This window comes from Halichoerus grypus, chromosome 3 (assembly GCF_964656455.1).
Source record: "Halichoerus grypus chromosome 3, mHalGry1.hap1.1, whole genome shotgun sequence".
Taxonomy (NCBI): Eukaryota; Metazoa; Chordata; class Mammalia; order Carnivora; family Phocidae; genus Halichoerus; species Halichoerus grypus.
In genome coordinates, this window is record NC_135714.1 from 62,939,060 (window position 1) to 62,956,152 (window position 17,093).

Here is a 17,093-nt window from a genome sequence, read left to right on the forward strand (position 1 = left end):
ATGTCTGTTCATGTCTTCTGCCCATTTCTTGATTGGATTATTTGTTCTCTAGGTGTTGAGTTTGATAAGTTCTTTTTAGATTTTGGATACTAGCCCTTTATCTGATATGTCATTTGCAAATATCTTCTCCCATTCTGTCAGTTGTCTTTTGGTTTTATTGACTATTTCCTTTGCTTTTTATCTTGATGAAGTCCCAGTAGTTCATTTTTGCCCTTGCTTCCCTTACCTTTGACGATGTTTCTAGGAAGAAGTTGCTGTGGCTGAGGTTGAAGAGGTTGCTCCCTGTGTTCTCCTCAAGGATTTTGATGGACTCCTAGAGTCTCACATTTAGGTCTTTCATCCATTTTGAGTCTATTTTTGTGTGTGGTGTAAGGAAATGGTCCAGATTCATTCTTCTGCACATGGCTGTCCAATTTTCCCAACACCATTTGTTGAAGAGACTGTCTGTTTTCCATTGGACATTCTTTCCTGCTTTTTCGAAGATTAGTTGACCATAGAGTTGAACCATAGAGTTGAGGGTCCATTTCTGGGCTCTCTATTCTGTTCCATTGATCTATGTGTCTGTTTTTGTGCCAGTACCATACTATCTTGATGATTACAGCTTTGTAATAGAGCTTGAAGTCCAGAATTGTGATGCCACCAGCTTTGCTTTTCTTTTTCAACATTCCTCTGGCTAATCGAGGTCTTTTCTGTTTCCATACAAATTTTAGGATTATTTGTTCCATTTCTTTGAAAAAAGTTGATGGTATTTTGATAGGGATTGCATTGAATGTGTAGATTGCTCTAGGTAGCATTGACATCTTCATAATATTTGTTCTTCCAATCCATGAGCATGGGACGTTTTTCCATTTCTTTGTGTCTTCCTCAATTTCTTTCATGAGTATTTTATAGTTTTCTGAGTACAGATTCTTTGCCTCTTTGGTTCGATTTATTCCTAGGTATCTTATGGTTTTGGGTGCAATTGTAAATGGGATCGACTCCTTAATTTCTTTCTTCTGTCTTGTTGTTGGTATATAGAAATGCAGCTGATTTCTGTACATTGATTTTATATCCTACCACTTTACTGAATTCCTGTATGAGTTCTAGCAGTTTTGGGGTGGAGTCTTTTGGGTTTTCCACATAAAGTATCATATCATCTGCAAAGAGTGAGAGTTTGACTTTGTCTTTGCCGATTCGGATGCCTTTTATTTCTTTCTGTTGTCTGATTGCCGAGGCTAGGACTTCTAGTGCTATGTTGAATAGCAGTGGTGATAGTGGACATCCCTGCTGTGTTCCTGACCTTAGGGGAAAAGCTCTCAGTTTTTCCCCATTGAGAATGATATTTGCTGTGGGTTTTTCATAGATGGCTTTTATGATATTAAGGTACTGTACCCTCTGTTCCTACACTGTGAAGAGTTTTAATCAAGAAGGGATGCTATACTTTGTCAAATGCTTTTTCTGCATCTATTGAGAGTATCAAATGGTTCTTGTTCTTTCTTTTATTAATGTATCGTATCACACTGATTTGTGGATGTTGAACCAACCTTGTAGCCCAGGAATAAATCCCACTTGGTCATGGTGAATAATCCTTTTAATTACTGTTGGATCCTATTGGCTAATATTTTGGTGAGAATTTTTGCATCCATGTTCATCAGGGATATTGGTCTATAGTTCTCCTTTTTGATGGGGTCTTTGTCTGGTTTTGGGATCAAGGTAATGCTGGCCTCATAAAATGAGTTTGGAAGTTTTCCTTCCATTTCTATTTTTTAGAACAGTTTCAGAAGAATAGGTATTAATTCTTCTTTAAATGTTTGGTAGAATTCCCCTGTGAAGCCATCTGGCCTTTGGGCTCTTGTTTGTTAGGAGATTTTTGATTATTGCTTCAATTTCCTTACTGATTATGGGTCTGTTCAGGTTTTCTATTTCTTCCTGGTTCAGTTTTGGTAGTTTATACATCTCGAAGAAAGCATCCATTTCTTCCAGATTGTCTAATTTGCTGGCATATAGTTGCTCATAATATCTTCTTATAATTGTATTTCTTTGGTGTTGGTTGTGATCTCTCTCCTCTTTCATTCATGATTTTATTTGGGTCCTTTCTCTTTTCTTTTTGATAAGTCTGGCCAGGGGTTTATCAATCTTAACTAATTCTTTCAAAGAACCAGCTCCTAGTTTCATTGATCTCTTCTACTGTTTTTTGGTTTCTATTTCATTGATTTCTGCTCTGATCTTTATTATTTCTCATCTCCTGCTGGGTTTAGGCTTTATTTGCTGTTCTTTCTCCAGCTCCTTTAGGTGTAGGGTTAGGTTGTGTATTTGAGACCTTTCTTTTTTCTTGAGAAAGGCTTGTATTGCTATATACTTTCCTCTTAGGACTTCCTTTCCTGTATCCCAAAGATTTTGAACAGTTGTGTTTTCATTTTCATTTGTTTCCATGAATTTTTTTAAATTCTTATTTAATTTCCTGGTTGACCCATTCATTCCTTAGTAGGATGCTCTTTAGCCTCCATGTATTTGAGTTCTTTCCAACTTCCCTCTTGTGATTGAGTTCTAGTTTCAAAGCACTGTGGTCCAAAAATATGCAGGGAATGATCCCAATCTTTTGGTACTGGTTGAAACCTGATTTGTGTCCCAGGATGTGATCTCTTCTGGAGAATGTTCCATGGGCACTAGAGAAGAATGTGTATTCTGTTGCTTTGGATGGATGTTCTGAATATATCTGTGAAGTACATCTGGTCCAGTGTGTCATTTCAAGCCTTTATTTCCTTGTTGATCTTTTGCTTATGATCTGTCCATTTCAGTGAAGGGGCTGTTAAAGTCCCCTACTATTACTGTATTATTGTTGATGTGTTTGTTTGATTTTGTTTTTAATTGGCTTATATAATTGGGTGCTCCCATGTTAGGGGCATAGATATTTAAAATTGTTAGGTCTTCTTGTTGGATAGACCCTTTAAGTATGATGTAGTATCCTTCCTCATCTCTTATTATAGTCTTTGGTTTAAAATCTGATATAAGGATTGCCACCCCAGCTTTCTTTTGATGTCCATTAGCATGGTAAATGGTTTTCCACCCCCTCACTTTCAATCTGGAGGTGTCTTTGGGTGTAAAATGAGTCTCTTGCAGACAGCATATCGCTGGGTCTTGTTTTTTTATCCGCTCTGATACTCTCTGTCTTTTGATTGGGGCATTTAGCCCATTAACATTCAGGGTAACTATTGAAAGATATGAATTTAGTGCCATTGTATTGCCTGTAAGGTGACTGTTACTGTATATTGTCTGTGTTCCTTTCTGGTCTATGTTACTTTTAGGCTCTTTCTTTGCTTAGAGGACCCCTTTCGATATTTCTTGTAGGGCTGGTTTGGTTTTTGCAAATTCTTCATTTTTGTTTGTCCTGGAAGCTTTTTATCTCTCCTTCTATTTTCAGTGACAGCCTAGCTGGATATAGTATTCTTGGCTGCATGTTTTTCTCATTTAGTGCTCTGAATATATCATGCCAGTCCTTTCTGGCCTTCCAGGTCTCTGTGGATAGGTCTGCTGCCAATCTAATGTTTCTACCATTGTAGGTTACAGACCTCCTGTCCGGGCTATTTTCAGGATTTTCTCTTTGTCTCTGAGACTTGTGAGTTTTACTATTAGATGTTCGGGTGTTGATCTATTTTTATTGATTTTGAGAGGGGTTCTCTGTGCCTCCTGGATTTTGATGCCTGTTTCCTTCCCCAAATTAGGGAAGTTCTCTGCTATAATTTGCTCCAGTACACCTTCTGCCCCCCTCTCTCTTCTTCTGAGATCCCAATTATTCTGTTGTTTCACTTTATGGTATCACTTATCTCTCGAATTCTCCCCTTGTGATCCAGTAGTTGTTTATCTCTCTTTTTCTCAGCTTCTTTATTCTCCATCATTTGGTCTTCTATCTTCTGCCTCATTTATCCTAGTCGTTAGAGCCTCCATTTTTTTTTTTTTTAAGATTTTATGTATTTGAGAGAATGAGAGAGAGAGAGAGCACAAGAGGGAGAGAGTGGGAGAGGGAGAAGCAGACTCCCCATTGAGCAGGGAGCCCGACGTGGGACTCGATCCTGGGACTCCAGGATCATGACCTGGGCCGAACGCAGTTGCCCAACCAACTGAGCCACCCAGGCGCCCTAGAGCCTCCATTTCTTATTGCACCTCATTAATAGCCTTTTTGATTTTGACTTGGTTAGATTTTAGTTCTTTTATTTCTCCAGAAGGGGATTCTCTAGTATCTTCTATGCTTTTTTCAAGCCTAGATAGTATCTTTATAATCGTCATTCTGAACTGTAGTTCCAACATCTTACTAATGTCCATATTGATTAGGTCCCTGGCAGTTGGTCCTGCTTCTTGTTCTTTTTGTTGAGGTGAATTTTTCCATCTTGTCATTTTGTCCAGAGAAGAATAGGTGAACGAGACAACAAAATGCTAAAAGGGTAACAATGACCCCAGAAAAATATACACAAAACAAATCAGAAGAGACCCAAAACGGGGGTTGGGGGAGGGGGAGAGAAAGAAAGAAAGAAAAAAAAAAAAAGAATATGATCAGGCTGGTGAGTGGAACAGAGCCACACACTAGATTTTGGGTTTATTTTGGTCTGTTAGAAGAACAGATCAAAGAAAAAGAAGAAACTGCCTCCCAAAATTTTAAAAAAGAAAAACTTACATATATATATACACACACAAAAATAAGGGTAAATATGATGAAGGGATGGAATATGACTGTAAAGATGAAAATTAAAAAAGATTTTAAAAAAGGAATTGGTAGGGTAAGAAGTTGGTTGAAAAAAGAAATAAAATTAAAAAAAAAAAAGGAGAGAGTGTGATCAGGCGGAAGACTAGAACAAAGCCATACACTAGATTTAGGGTATATTTTGGTCTGTTAGAAGAAACTGTATCCCAAAATTTTAAAGAAAGAAAAATTTACATATATACAAAAAATAATATTAAATACAATGTAGGGATAGAATATGACTGTAAAAATGAAGTAAAAAAGGAATTGTTTGTTGAAAAAGGAAAAATTAAAAAAGAAAGAAATAGAAAAAAATAAAGATTTAATAAATTAACTTTGAAAGACTAAAGAATCAGGAAAAAAGCCATGAATTCTGTGTGCAGTATTCCCCTAGCACTGGCGTTCTGCCGTTCTCATTGATCGGTAAACTTGGTCTTGGCTGGCTGTTGTTGCTGATCTTCTGGGGGAGGGGCCTGTTGCCGTGGTTCCCAGATGTCTTTGCCGGAGGCGGAATTGCCCCGCCCTAGCCCGGTTGGGCTAAGTAATCTGCTCAGGTTTGCTCTCAGTAGCTTTTGTTCCCTGCAAGCTTTCCGTACAGCTTTGGAGGACAAGAGTGAAAATGGCGGCCTCCCAATCTCCGCCCCGGAGGAGCTGAGAACTCGGGACCCCACTCCTCAGTGCGCCCCCAGAGAAAAGCAGTCGATCACTCCCGTCTCCCCGGTCTCCGGCCGCACTCTGTGCTCACCCGGCCTGTGACCAAGCATTTCTATCTCTGGCATACGACCCCGTGTGGAGTCTCCAAACCCAGCAGATCCCTGCGGTGCACTTCCGTGCAGGAAACAGTTAATTTAGAAGACTGGGATTAAAATAGAAGAATAACAGAGAAAGTCAACTGAAGGACTCTGTCCTATGTTAAATTTTCCAGAAGATCTCTGTGTCCTAGAAATGGAATTTCTCAGAGAAGTTGTGGAAGCAGGGACGCCTGTGTGGCTCAGTTGGCTAAGCATCTGCCTTCAGCTCAGGTCATGATCTCAGGGTCCTGGTATCGAGGCCCCTATCGAGCTTTCCGCTCAGCGGGGAGTCTGCTTCTCCCTTTCACTCTCCCTTTGTGTTCTCCCTCTCTCAAATAAATAAATAAAATCTTTAAAAAAGAAAAGAAAAGAAAAAGTTGTAGAAGCAGTATTTTTCCAGAATGTATTTTGCAAAATCGTTTATAAAGCTACTGGGTGCTACTTGTACATAAAAGTGTAGTGAAGCAAATTTGGGAAGTCCTGGGTTTCATAAGATTAAGCAGATTCTTTTGTGTAGGACTTGACAGCACTTTTAGTGAGCATTTTCCAGGTAGAGGCACATTACATAGCAGCATTTTATAAACTCAGGTACATGAGACCGCAGAGCTGTTTGGTTCTTGTAACAGGAATAATGTTCTGCGGGATACACTTTGGAAAACATTATGGAATGTTCTTGGAGGTGTCCATGAGCAGGTATGATGGGTACACATTGTGGCTCTCTGGGGGGGTAAGGGGCTTGAAGTAAGACATTAAACTATCATAGAGGAACTGCCCAACATGAGGGATGATTGTCTTTGCCATTACACTTTTTTTTCTTTTGAATAAAAATTCACAAAAATAAATTCTACAGCTAATCTAAACGTCATCTTTGTTTTTAATATCAGAAGTAAGCTGTATGGGGGAGAAGTCAAACTTGAGAATCTGTATTTGATTTGGTTTTAATCTGTTAGGATTTAAGATAAGCCTGTTGTAAATTTGTAAAGATACAGCATTTAGCTCTTGGCTGGTTTCATGGAACTGGTAGATGAATAATGGATGAAGATTATATTTAAGTAGAACCTGATGGAATTCTCCGTGTCTTCTTTCTCCCTCCTCAGCCCTACTCCTCACTTCAAGGTTGCCAACAATCTGCCTGGACCGACCAGAGTCAGTGGCCATTGTCTGTCCTCAGTTTATTGCACCTCTTTGCCTCACCCAGCTCGCTGGTCTCCTCTGTCTCCAGAAGCACTCCTCTCTTGGCTTCCCTGACACTGCGCTCGCCTGGTTTTGGTCCTTCTCTCTGTACTTTGCAGTTAGCTTTGTAGGTGGTTCTGCTGACTTCCAAATGTGTCATACCTGAGGGCTCAGTGTTGGGTCCCCTTTTTCTGTTTTGTACTCACTTCCTAAGTGATTTCCTTCAGACTTGTAACTCTCTCTACATACCCTCTACATGGGGAGGACTCCCAAATCTCGTCTCCAGTCAAAAACTAACCATTGCCCTCAAGCCACAGGTATCTACTATTTGCACTTCAATGCATCACAAATAACTCAAGCCTTGTGTCCAAAACCTGATTCTTGGTAATATCTACTTTCCCTCTTATTCTTTACTCACTCTTTTCTGTCTGTATTAATGGCACTACCATCCTTCCAGAGAGTTTCCCTCCTCAGTCTCTAATTATTCATTTCTACTTAGCCTGCCACCATCGTCATCCAGGCCACCAGAATCTCTGGCATTAATTTCTACCATTTCCTCCTCCCCGATCTCCTCACTTTTGTATCTCTCTTTTCAGCCTTTTTTTCTACACAGTCAGTTATGTTTCAAATATCAATCTGATCATGACACCCATTTTAAATAAAGCCTTGTAACGGCTTCCCATTGCATACCGAATTTAGAGCAAAATCCGGACTCCTTCTCATGGCCTGAAGGCACCTTCACAGGCTGGTCCTTTCCCCGCTCTTTCCCGCCTCATCTTGTATGGTATTCCCTTTGCCACTGTACTCCATTCACACTGGCCTATTTTCAGTTCCTCGAACGTGCCAACTTCTTTCTTGCCTTCACACATGCCCTAGCTTCTCCTTGGAGCAGCTTTCTGCCTGTCCTTTGCGTGGCTGGCTCCTTCTCACTGTTCAGTCTTAACCGGCATCTCCTCAGGGAGGCCTTTGCTGACTGTCCAGAGTAGGTTTCTGTACCCGTTCCCCCGCCCCATGACTTGCACCACTGCTCTGTTATTTCAGAGCGCCAGTCCTTGTACTCTCTGTCTCCCACACTTGATTGTAAACTCCTGGAGGTAGAGACTGTTTATTCACCAATGTAACAAACATTTTTTGTTAAACTTAAAAAATGCAGTGACTGAATTCTGAGCTAAAAAAAATCTCCAGATGTAAAGAGTTCATTTTTTAATGTAACTTTCTTTATTGTATTCTGAATGTATTGGATATGCGTCCATGGCTATGAGCTCAGAGTAGTCACTTATTGTTTCATTCAACAAATACTGATTCACCACATGCTAGGATAGAAAAGAATGATGTGAGGTAAATGATAGATAGGACTGTGTCTAGGAGGTAATAATCAAGTAGGGAAAACAGACAAACAAACAATTGTAATATAGTACAATTAAGGCTTGTTCTAAGTTCATCAGGAGTCCCAAATATGGGTATTTTTCAAGGGGTGTCTTTGCAGGGCTCTGGCATGGGCTGGGTCTTGAAACACAGCCAGGTCCACTAGGCAAGTCAGGCGGGAGTGGGAGTGCTAGAAGGATGCTCCTACGAGGGGGTGGTGTGACAATGGTAGAGAGATGTTAAAACAGCAGAATGCCCCTTGAAACCCAAATCTATTAGGTTCCTCAGTTTCTGATAGCAAACATTAAGAGGTTGGATAGCAGGATAACTCAAAGTAATTTTTTTAAATCTAAATGTGTCGGGTGGAGCTATATACCCATGGAAGACATCAAGGTCTGAGGCTAAAGGTGTGGGAGGACAGAATCTAGAGACAGGGCCCCTGTGCTGGGCTAAGGGTTGGGACTTTAGAGAGCCACTGAATGGGTTTTTAAGCTGTAGCCACATAATTAGTGTTTCAGAAAAATCATTCTGGTGGCAGGATAGAGTAGTTTGAGGGACGTGGTACTGGAGGGAACAGATTCAAGAGTTTAAAAACACAAACTTGTGAGGAAGGAATGATTTCCAGACTTCTGTTGATTTGCAGAACTAGTTAGAAGTGTTGTTTACAATTTAGTGGGAACTGGTGAGGAGCACATTTTAAGAGGAAAGATGATCTCTTTTGAAATTACTGAGTTTGAAGTAATAGTAGGATTCATATTCATAAGTATTAGATGAGTAAGATAAGTATTCATGGTCAGTATTAGAGAGATCCAGTCATGATGGTGTATGTGGTAATTAACATATAAGTATTTAAGACCACGGGAGGACATACAGAGGGAGAAAGCCAAGGATAGAACCCTAGGGAACATACATGCATATGGAAGTGTTCGTGAAAGAGAAGTCTCTATATGTATGACCAAGAAGGAATAGTCAGGGAGGTGGGAAGACAACAGTATTGACTTCTAAAGAGAAGATAAGAACTGAAGAGTATCATATGCAATAAGGACCATGTTAATAACAGGAAAGTAATGGTCCTTGCATCGTAAGTTGATTAGTTTTCATGACTACAGACTATATTCCAACCCTAGCCAATTATTTTGAAAATATCTGATCTTAGTCAAAGGAAGGGAAGGGATGATTGGATATGTGGTTGGATCAGTTCAAACTGATCCCTACATCTGGAAAATCAATTCAATACATCAGTATATTGGGAGGGTAGTATACTTCTGTGTAACTAATACAGTCTTTATTATATACCATATGGTGAAACTGTAAAGCACTATATTTGATGCGGTTTTACTATACATCGTACAGTGAACATATTGGTAGTTAAGTTTTTCTTTAAAGGTAGCATGCTTTTAATGGAATGTTTAGTAGTGAAGATAAGACAGTTAAAGGAAGATGTGTCATCTAGAGAAGGCAGATGTCCTTGGTACGGTCTTGGTTCAGTACCTGGTCCTTGGCTTTGATCAGATTATGGGGAGGCACTCATGTTAACCTAGGTCGTAAGACGACCAGAATGCTAATTTTAAAAAATTACAGTGAAACATATAACTGAGCAGACAAGCTCTTCCTGCTTGTTGATCTCTTTGGGAAAACTTTATAATGGAGTTGAAATATAAGCAGAATGTGGTTTGGTAAATGTGGGATTCTGAGTAGGGGCAATTAGCTGAATAATCTTACTTGGAAGGTCGGAGAAGAAAATTTGCCTGTGTATTATATTCAGAGCCTCTTCTGGGTACCATAAATAAAACCTAGCTGTCAATGAGGGCCTATGATGAGTAGGTGGTGGTGTGTAGGGTACAGAGGCAAGTAAATCTCTCTGCACTAGAGGACCTAACTGTCTAGTCGAGGATACGTGTGTTCCCTAAGCCTAATGACCAAAGAATTGACATTATTTTCTCTAAGTGAACTGGTATGAGGGATTTGTAGTGCCTTGTGTTCTTGCATATTGTTTAGTGCAAATGGTTCTTGAAATGTATTGGAATGCTATAATGATTTTTCTTTGAACCTGCAGGTTCTCCAGAAAAGAAAATTGAACATTCATCCAAGAATCAAGAAAACAGTTCTGCAAACCCTATCAAGAATAGAAAAGCAAGTCCAGTATCTAAAGACCACCGGACTGGAAAGAAAACCTCAGAGAATTCATCATCAGTACAGGGTCAAGTGCAAAAGCAGAATGATGAGTCTGAAAGTGATTTCGAATCAGATCCCCCCTCTCCTAAGAGCAGCGAAGAGGAGGAACAAGAGGATGAAGAAGTTCTTCAGGGAGAACAAGGAGATTTTAATGATGATGATACTGAACCGGAAAATCTGGGTCATAGGCCTCTCCTCATGGATTCTGAAGATGAGGAAGAAGAGAAACATAGCTCTGATTCTGATTATGAGCAGGCCAAAGTAAAGTACAGTGATGCGGGCCCTGTCTACAGAGACAAATCTGGCAGTGGACCAACGCAAGATCCTCCTAACACACTCCTCACCTCGACCCGATTGCCCTCTGATGTTGGAGTGGAGGCTCCTAAACCGGAGTTTGATGTATTTGGCGCTGTCCCCTTCTTTGCAGTGCGTGCTCAACAGCCTCACCAAGGGAAGAATGAAAAGGACTTCTGTCAACAGCCCCTCTGTCCTACTGTGGGTCTAGAGCAGGAGGAATTTGATGTATTCACAAAGGCACCCTTCAGCAAGAAGGTGAATGTACCAGACTGCCGTGCAGTGGGGCCGGAAGCACAAACCCTCCCTGGTTGTCCGAAAAGTGTAGATATCTTTGGCTCCACTCCCTTTCAGCCCTTTCCCACATCAATAAGCAAAAGTGACAGCAACGAGGACGTTTTTGGGCTTGTGCCCTTTGAGGAAATAACTGGGAGTCAACAGCAAAAAGTCAAACAGCGAAGTTTACAGAAACTGTCTTCTCGCCAGAGGCGCACAAAGCAGGATCTGCCCAAAAGTAATGGCAAGCGGCATCACGGCACGCCAACCAGCACGAAGAAGACTGTGAAGCCTACCTACCGCACTCCAGAGAGGGCTCGCAGGCACAAAAAGGTGGGCCGCCGAGACTCTCAAAGTAGCAATGAATTTTTAACCATCTCAGACTCCAAGGAGAACATTAGCATTGCACTAACCGATGGGAAAGACCGAGGGAACGGCCTGCAGCCCGAGGAGAGTCTGCTGGACCCCTTCGGTGCCAAGCCCTTCCATCCTCCAGACCTGCCGTGGCACCCTCCACATCAGGGCCTGAGTGACATCCGTGCCGATCACAACCCCGGCCTGCCTGGGCGGCCCAGACCCAATTCACTGCATGGCTCATTCCATAGTACAGATGCCTTGAAAATGGATGATTTTGGTGCCGTGCCCTTTACAGAACTTGTAGTGCAAAGCATCACTTCACATCAGCCCCAACAGTCCCAGTCAGTCGAATTAGACCCATTTGGTGCTGCTCCATTTCCTTCTAAACAGTAGATACTTCTGGCGGACTCTTGGCATTAACTCCTGTTTCAAAAAAGTATGAATAGTTTTATGAATTTGAAAGAAAATTCATTTGTATAGCTCTTTATATCATTCATTCTTACAGGTCAATCAGCATAGGTGATTTTTAAATAAACCAAATAGAAAAAGGAAGTATCTCCACAGGGTAGTGACTCGCTGTCTCTTCCATGCAGGAGAAAAGGGAGCTCGACTGCTCGCTCCAACCCTGGGTTTCAGCCACCAGACGTGACTCCACGGAAATCCCGGGAAAGCACGTGCCACCTTTCCAGTTGTGTAGCCACTGAAAAGGGACTGGAAAGCTGTGTCATTCTTTTTAGAACAGGATGTCACTTGTGTGTGCATATTCTGGGCTCATGGCAGGATCCAGCATGTAAAACTAAGGTTATTTGTACATACACAGGTTGCATTTGTGGATTTTTTAAAGGTCTCTTCTAATTTCCACACAGTAAAAACAAAATCTGGTTCTCCTAAAGAATTAAAAAGTAATTATCGGAGAGAGCAGAGATTTTAGTCCTTACACCGTTCTCGACAAAGCAGAGCCAGAAGTAACTGACTATTGTGCCTGAAACTGTTGCATTTTTAGAAACAAGTGCCATTAATATGGAAATATCTACCCAGAAGCCTAGGACAAAAACTAAAGAGAAATACCTGACGTGTGGAAAATGTAAAAGAAAAAAAATGATACTGAAGAGAGAAAAAAAAAAACTACTTCAGGAACACTTTATATATTGTTTTTGAATGGCTTCTTGCTCAAAACTTTTACTGTCATGTCCCTAATAAAGCAGATTGTTGGAAAAATGGGGAGGAGGACAAGGGTTGTATAGAAATTGTACTTCAGGAAAAAAAAAATATGTAGCTGAAACCCTGAGTTTTTAAGACGTTTACAACATAAAATCATGTTGCATTTAATAATGTACTTTATTAAATTACCACCTTCCCCAAATATTCCCCAAGTCACGAGCAACAACTTTCTAGTTAGGTTGGGAGGGTGGAGTAGTTTTAATAGAGTGCACAGAACAGTGAAACCCATAAAGCCTTATAGGCAGGACTCACGCATCCTGCTGCAAGTACCTCTGCACTAATACGCAAGATCTTAACATGGCTATAAGGTATGAGATAGGAACTAGCATCTCAGTTCTGCTAGTTGATGCGTCTCTAGTGAAAAGAACCCAGCTACCAAATTGCCTTTTTTTTACACCCCAAATCCTAATTAGAAACTTGAGATTTTATAGAAATTGTTTAATAAGATAGAAATTACTATATGAATTAATGTGAATACAGTGTCTGTGCTTCCTGTGTCTCCAGCTATTTTAAGTTATAATTAACTGTCCTTCCCTGTCAACATTTAGAAGTTTCTAGAACTGATGAAGCTATTTACAAAAAGGGGTGGAAACTCTTATTAACTGGCACTCTTCTTGATTGCTATACTTTAAATGAACTTTCTTTGAATCCAATTAGTGTATTTTATGAGTAATCTTATTAGAATATCTTAATTATAGTGCCCCAAATGGGATGAGCTATTTGCCTGTTTTCACAGTTCTAAACTTGGAAAGAAGCAAAGTATATGTTACTAAACTATATATTCATTTTTATTGTTTCTTTTCTCTTTTATATTTTAAATCAGATACAAATTTGTGGACAAACAGGGAAGCAAATATGTGAATCACAGCGTAGCAGAGGCAGACCAAGCATTATATTACTGCTTAAGAGTTGTATTTTTAGAGCCCCGACTGCACCAATTACTTGTCCTTGTGCCAAAGGCAAATATTATGTTTGCACCTTTTTTTTTTTTTCCTGATTCTCAGGTTGATTAATACTGCTAATGCAAATGCTCAAGTAGGTGTTCTTCAAAACTTTACAAAGTAGACTCAAGTGATACTTTCTTTTAAAAGTGAAGAGTTGATGATTACATTTAGTAAATTCATGGTAGGTTTGTATCAAACAATTTTTTTTTAATGAAAATTTGTTGGTTGATGTGTACACGGTATGCTTTTGACTATTTTAGTCCTTGGCCTTGGTCTCTGCTAGACCTCATGAGTTTTATAATTTAAAAGGGGTAGTAGATGAATTAATGTGGTCTCCTTGTGATGTAAACATGAAATACTTAAGATTGTGTCTGATACCAAGGCCTTGCTTACACTTGCTTTTCAATACACTGAATAATTTTAAGTGATTTAGACACTGATGTAGACACTTCGGGCTTATAAAGTTGGATGAATTCTAAAGAAACAATTTTGACATTGTTTAAAATATTTCCATCCTTATGTTTATTATATTACAGCCCAGTTACTTTCCTCTTTTGAGATTATAGCTCAGAGGAAACATTAGGATTCGACAGGGGACTCAATAGGATAGAAATGGGGAGATTCCTGTGTGTTGAAGTAAAGACATTTTCCAAGGAGTACAGGATTAGGGTTGCTTTCCATTTTTCATTATCTCCTCCCACTATCGTTAGGATGTAGGTCACTCTTGTGATGCCCAGGTAATTCCCTTATGAGAATTATGAGGCTGGAGCTCCCAAGGCACGTGAAAGAGCCTAACACATACTTGGGACACAACATTCAGTAAAAGTTTGGTTCTATTACGGGATGGTCCAATTCTTGTTTAAGGAAGGAGAGTTGAAATTATTTTCCTATTATTAATCAGGTGTCCTCTGTGCTTCTTTTGTACGTAAAGTAGTCATAACTAAACCTGTAATACTTGAACATCACACTAAGGGAAGTAAATTATGAAGCTAGCAAAAATCTGAGGCCAAAGTTATTTCTGTCCTAACAGCTTTAATAATGCTTGTTGATTTTGAATAATCGTTTTAAAAGTGGACCATTCAGTTAACTTTTTAAATATCACTTCAGCACAATTGTTAGTGTTAAAAAGATCAGCTTTTATGGCATTGAAGAATGTTTCTGCTGAGACACAAAAGTTGCTTGGTATATGTATTAGGTGGAGGAAGAAAGGTTTTAGGCCAGATGAAAATTTAACTGACTAGAATATTTATTCAGAAGTATCAGTGGGAAATTATGTAATTCTTCCACTGACCCAGCCCATCCCTGAATGTGTACTTGGGCACAGTTATGACATTATTTGGAATTGTAGATAGACACACCTTTTGATCCCACCCCGTTTATTGTCTAACGGTAATAGATTGTTATTCTCATACTGCTGGTGGAAAGAGTAAGGCGGAGCCCACCTTTGGCTCTGATGTTCATTAGGCAGAGCAGTTTTCTTACTATTTGGCTACTCTGCTTAGTTTAGGTTTTGGTACTTCATATAAGCATTGCTAGAAGGTACACATGTATTAATATCACTAGGTCTGAGGAGTTTGGTACATTTGTTTTAATATGTGTAGAATGTGCAGTAAACTTTTTCTTCCCTTTTAGCAAAATCACTCATCATTATTAGGTCTGATACTGAGCTGACAGATCTACTGTGAGAATGAGATGACATATCTACTGTGAGAATAAAAATTATGTTTGAGAACTTTTATACACCAGGGTGTTTATATATTGAGAAAAATATATAAACACACGCATGCATGCACATGTCACATCTCTCTACTCTGGAGTTAATGTGAATTTTTACTTTTAAATGGAATTGCAACCACAATCATTACTAAAAGAACATTTGCTCCTAGGGAGGTTTTACAAAAGCCACTAAAAGAATGAGGTAGACAGATGAAAATGCAATGGGTCATCATTTGGGGTTATTTTTATTTAAAAATCGATTGTGCTACTTCTGAAAGAATTGTTTTTATTCCTACTCTCTTTTTGTGATTGAAAGGTCATCTAATAGTAAGCAGTATAGTAATAGTAAGCTACTTTTTAAATTGCTGGCAAACAGCTTTAAGTGCACTTTCTTTGATTACACTTCCATTTTTTGTTAAACTTGAATTTTCTGAAGCCTTTTATGTACCACTAAGCAAATAACTTTAACTTTTAATAAACCTGATTTACATGCTTATTATATTTCTGAGAATTGTTACAAAACATACTTTCTAAAGTAACTTCAATCCTCAAATATAGCTGGGAAACTGTTTATGAGATAGAATCAGTTGCTTTTTTTTTTTTCTTTCTACATCTAATTAAGCACTAACTGATTTTACGACTTTATTGCCTTTACGTTGCTTATTCTTCTTATTGACTGAATTCTGTCCCTCATTCACTTTGTTTTGTTTGAAATTTAAAATTATTTTCTTACTGTATTTATCATACCTACTGTTTTAATAATCTGCTTTCTTTAAATGCAATAAATCCCAAATGGATTGCATATTCTTTATAATTAGTGACTTTGGAGTTTTTCATTATTTGTCTTAAATGTTTTGGATGTAGACTTCTATTCAGTTCTTTTATTCACACTACAGACATGAAGCACCTATTATGCTCCAGCTAGTGGAATAGAAAAATGGATAGGATTAGATCTCTGTTCTTAGGGTAAAACTCACAGTGTAGGATTTAAGTAAGAAAACCTATTGTGACCTAGCATTTTTGCAGCAAAAATACTTCGTAGCACAATTTGTTCAGGCACTATAATTACTGATAATTATAATAATGAAGGTAAGGCAAAAACATGACTTTGAAGTACCTTTTGAATGTTTGGCATTTTTTTGCATTGTGTATAATTTATTTAAGCTTCTTAAAAACTGGTAACGTATATAACTTAAAAAATATTTGGTTAAATAAAATATTGTAATCCTTGATTATGTCAGAAAAGAGGCTTTGGCACGTTAAACGTTAAAGAGAAAACCTGTTTATTGGACTGGTGGACTAAGTTTGGTGTCAAGATTGCATTATCTTATGTATTATTTCACGAACTGAAGTCTTTAGATTGGTGGCTGGTGGAAAGATTCATCTTGTTATGAACTTTTTTTTTTTTTTGACTTAGTAACACCTGAAGTTACATGGAAGAATAAGGGCTTTGTGTCTTTTTAGTAAATGGTACGAAGTGTGGAATGTACCACTGTTCAAATTCAGTTATGGTTAACTTCTTTAGAGAAAAATATATCCTGCAATTAGAGCTATTTATTTTGAATAGCAAATCCCTTTTTAAGGAAGTCCAGCTCTAGCATCATCTGTAAGATGTAGTTAATTCTTCTCATAGTGAGGGCATGAGCTTTTGAAGTTTTATGTTGCACACTTAAAAATAGTTCGCTTTTGCTTCAGATGGTTGGCACTACTGAAATTACAGGTATGTTCTGCACAGTGTTTTTGATCCCAGACTTACAAAGCAGGACTAGAGCTTTGGTGGCTATCATTCCTACCGTCTAAGGATAGACTTTCCACTTTTCACAAGAGAACCCTATTGCTGTTACCTCTCCCTTGTAAAAATGTTTCCTTAAAGGTAGTTTCAGTTTTGGGTCATTATCTCACTACCTACTCAGGAAGTATGGTACAGAATTTCAGGGGACATTGGTACCCAGTAGCATCTGCACCTCTTTTGAATACAAACGCAGTAATTGTGATAATGCATGGAAAAGACACTTCTGTCCTTGCCTGAATAGCTAAGCTGATTCTTCACACATTTTGGCAGGGCTG

The 17,093-nt window shown here is 38.9% G+C and overlaps 2 protein-coding genes across 4 annotated transcripts in view; one reads left to right on the forward strand and one right to left on the reverse strand.

Moving 5' to 3' along the window:
- BMP2K (BMP2 inducible kinase) overlaps nucleotides 1–15,840 on the forward strand; it is a 130,883-nt gene extending 115,043 nt beyond the window's left edge. For both annotated transcript variants that reach the window (XM_036069394.2, XM_036069393.2), the window contains one exon: nucleotides 10,100–15,840. In XM_036069394.2, the coding sequence (XP_035925287.1) occupies nucleotides 10,100–11,538 (1,439 nt within the window). In that variant the 3' untranslated portion in view covers nucleotides 11,539–15,840. The remainder of the gene's footprint in view (nucleotides 1–10,099) is intronic.
- The window catches only part of PAQR3 (progestin and adipoQ receptor family member 3), a 30,161-nt gene continuing 20,941 nt past the window's right edge, over nucleotides 7,874–17,093 (reverse strand). For both annotated transcript variants that reach the window (XR_004909967.2, XM_036069397.2), the window contains one exon: nucleotides 7,874–11,568. The gene's annotated coding sequence lies outside the window, so the exon portion shown is untranslated. The remainder of the gene's footprint in view (nucleotides 11,569–17,093) is intronic.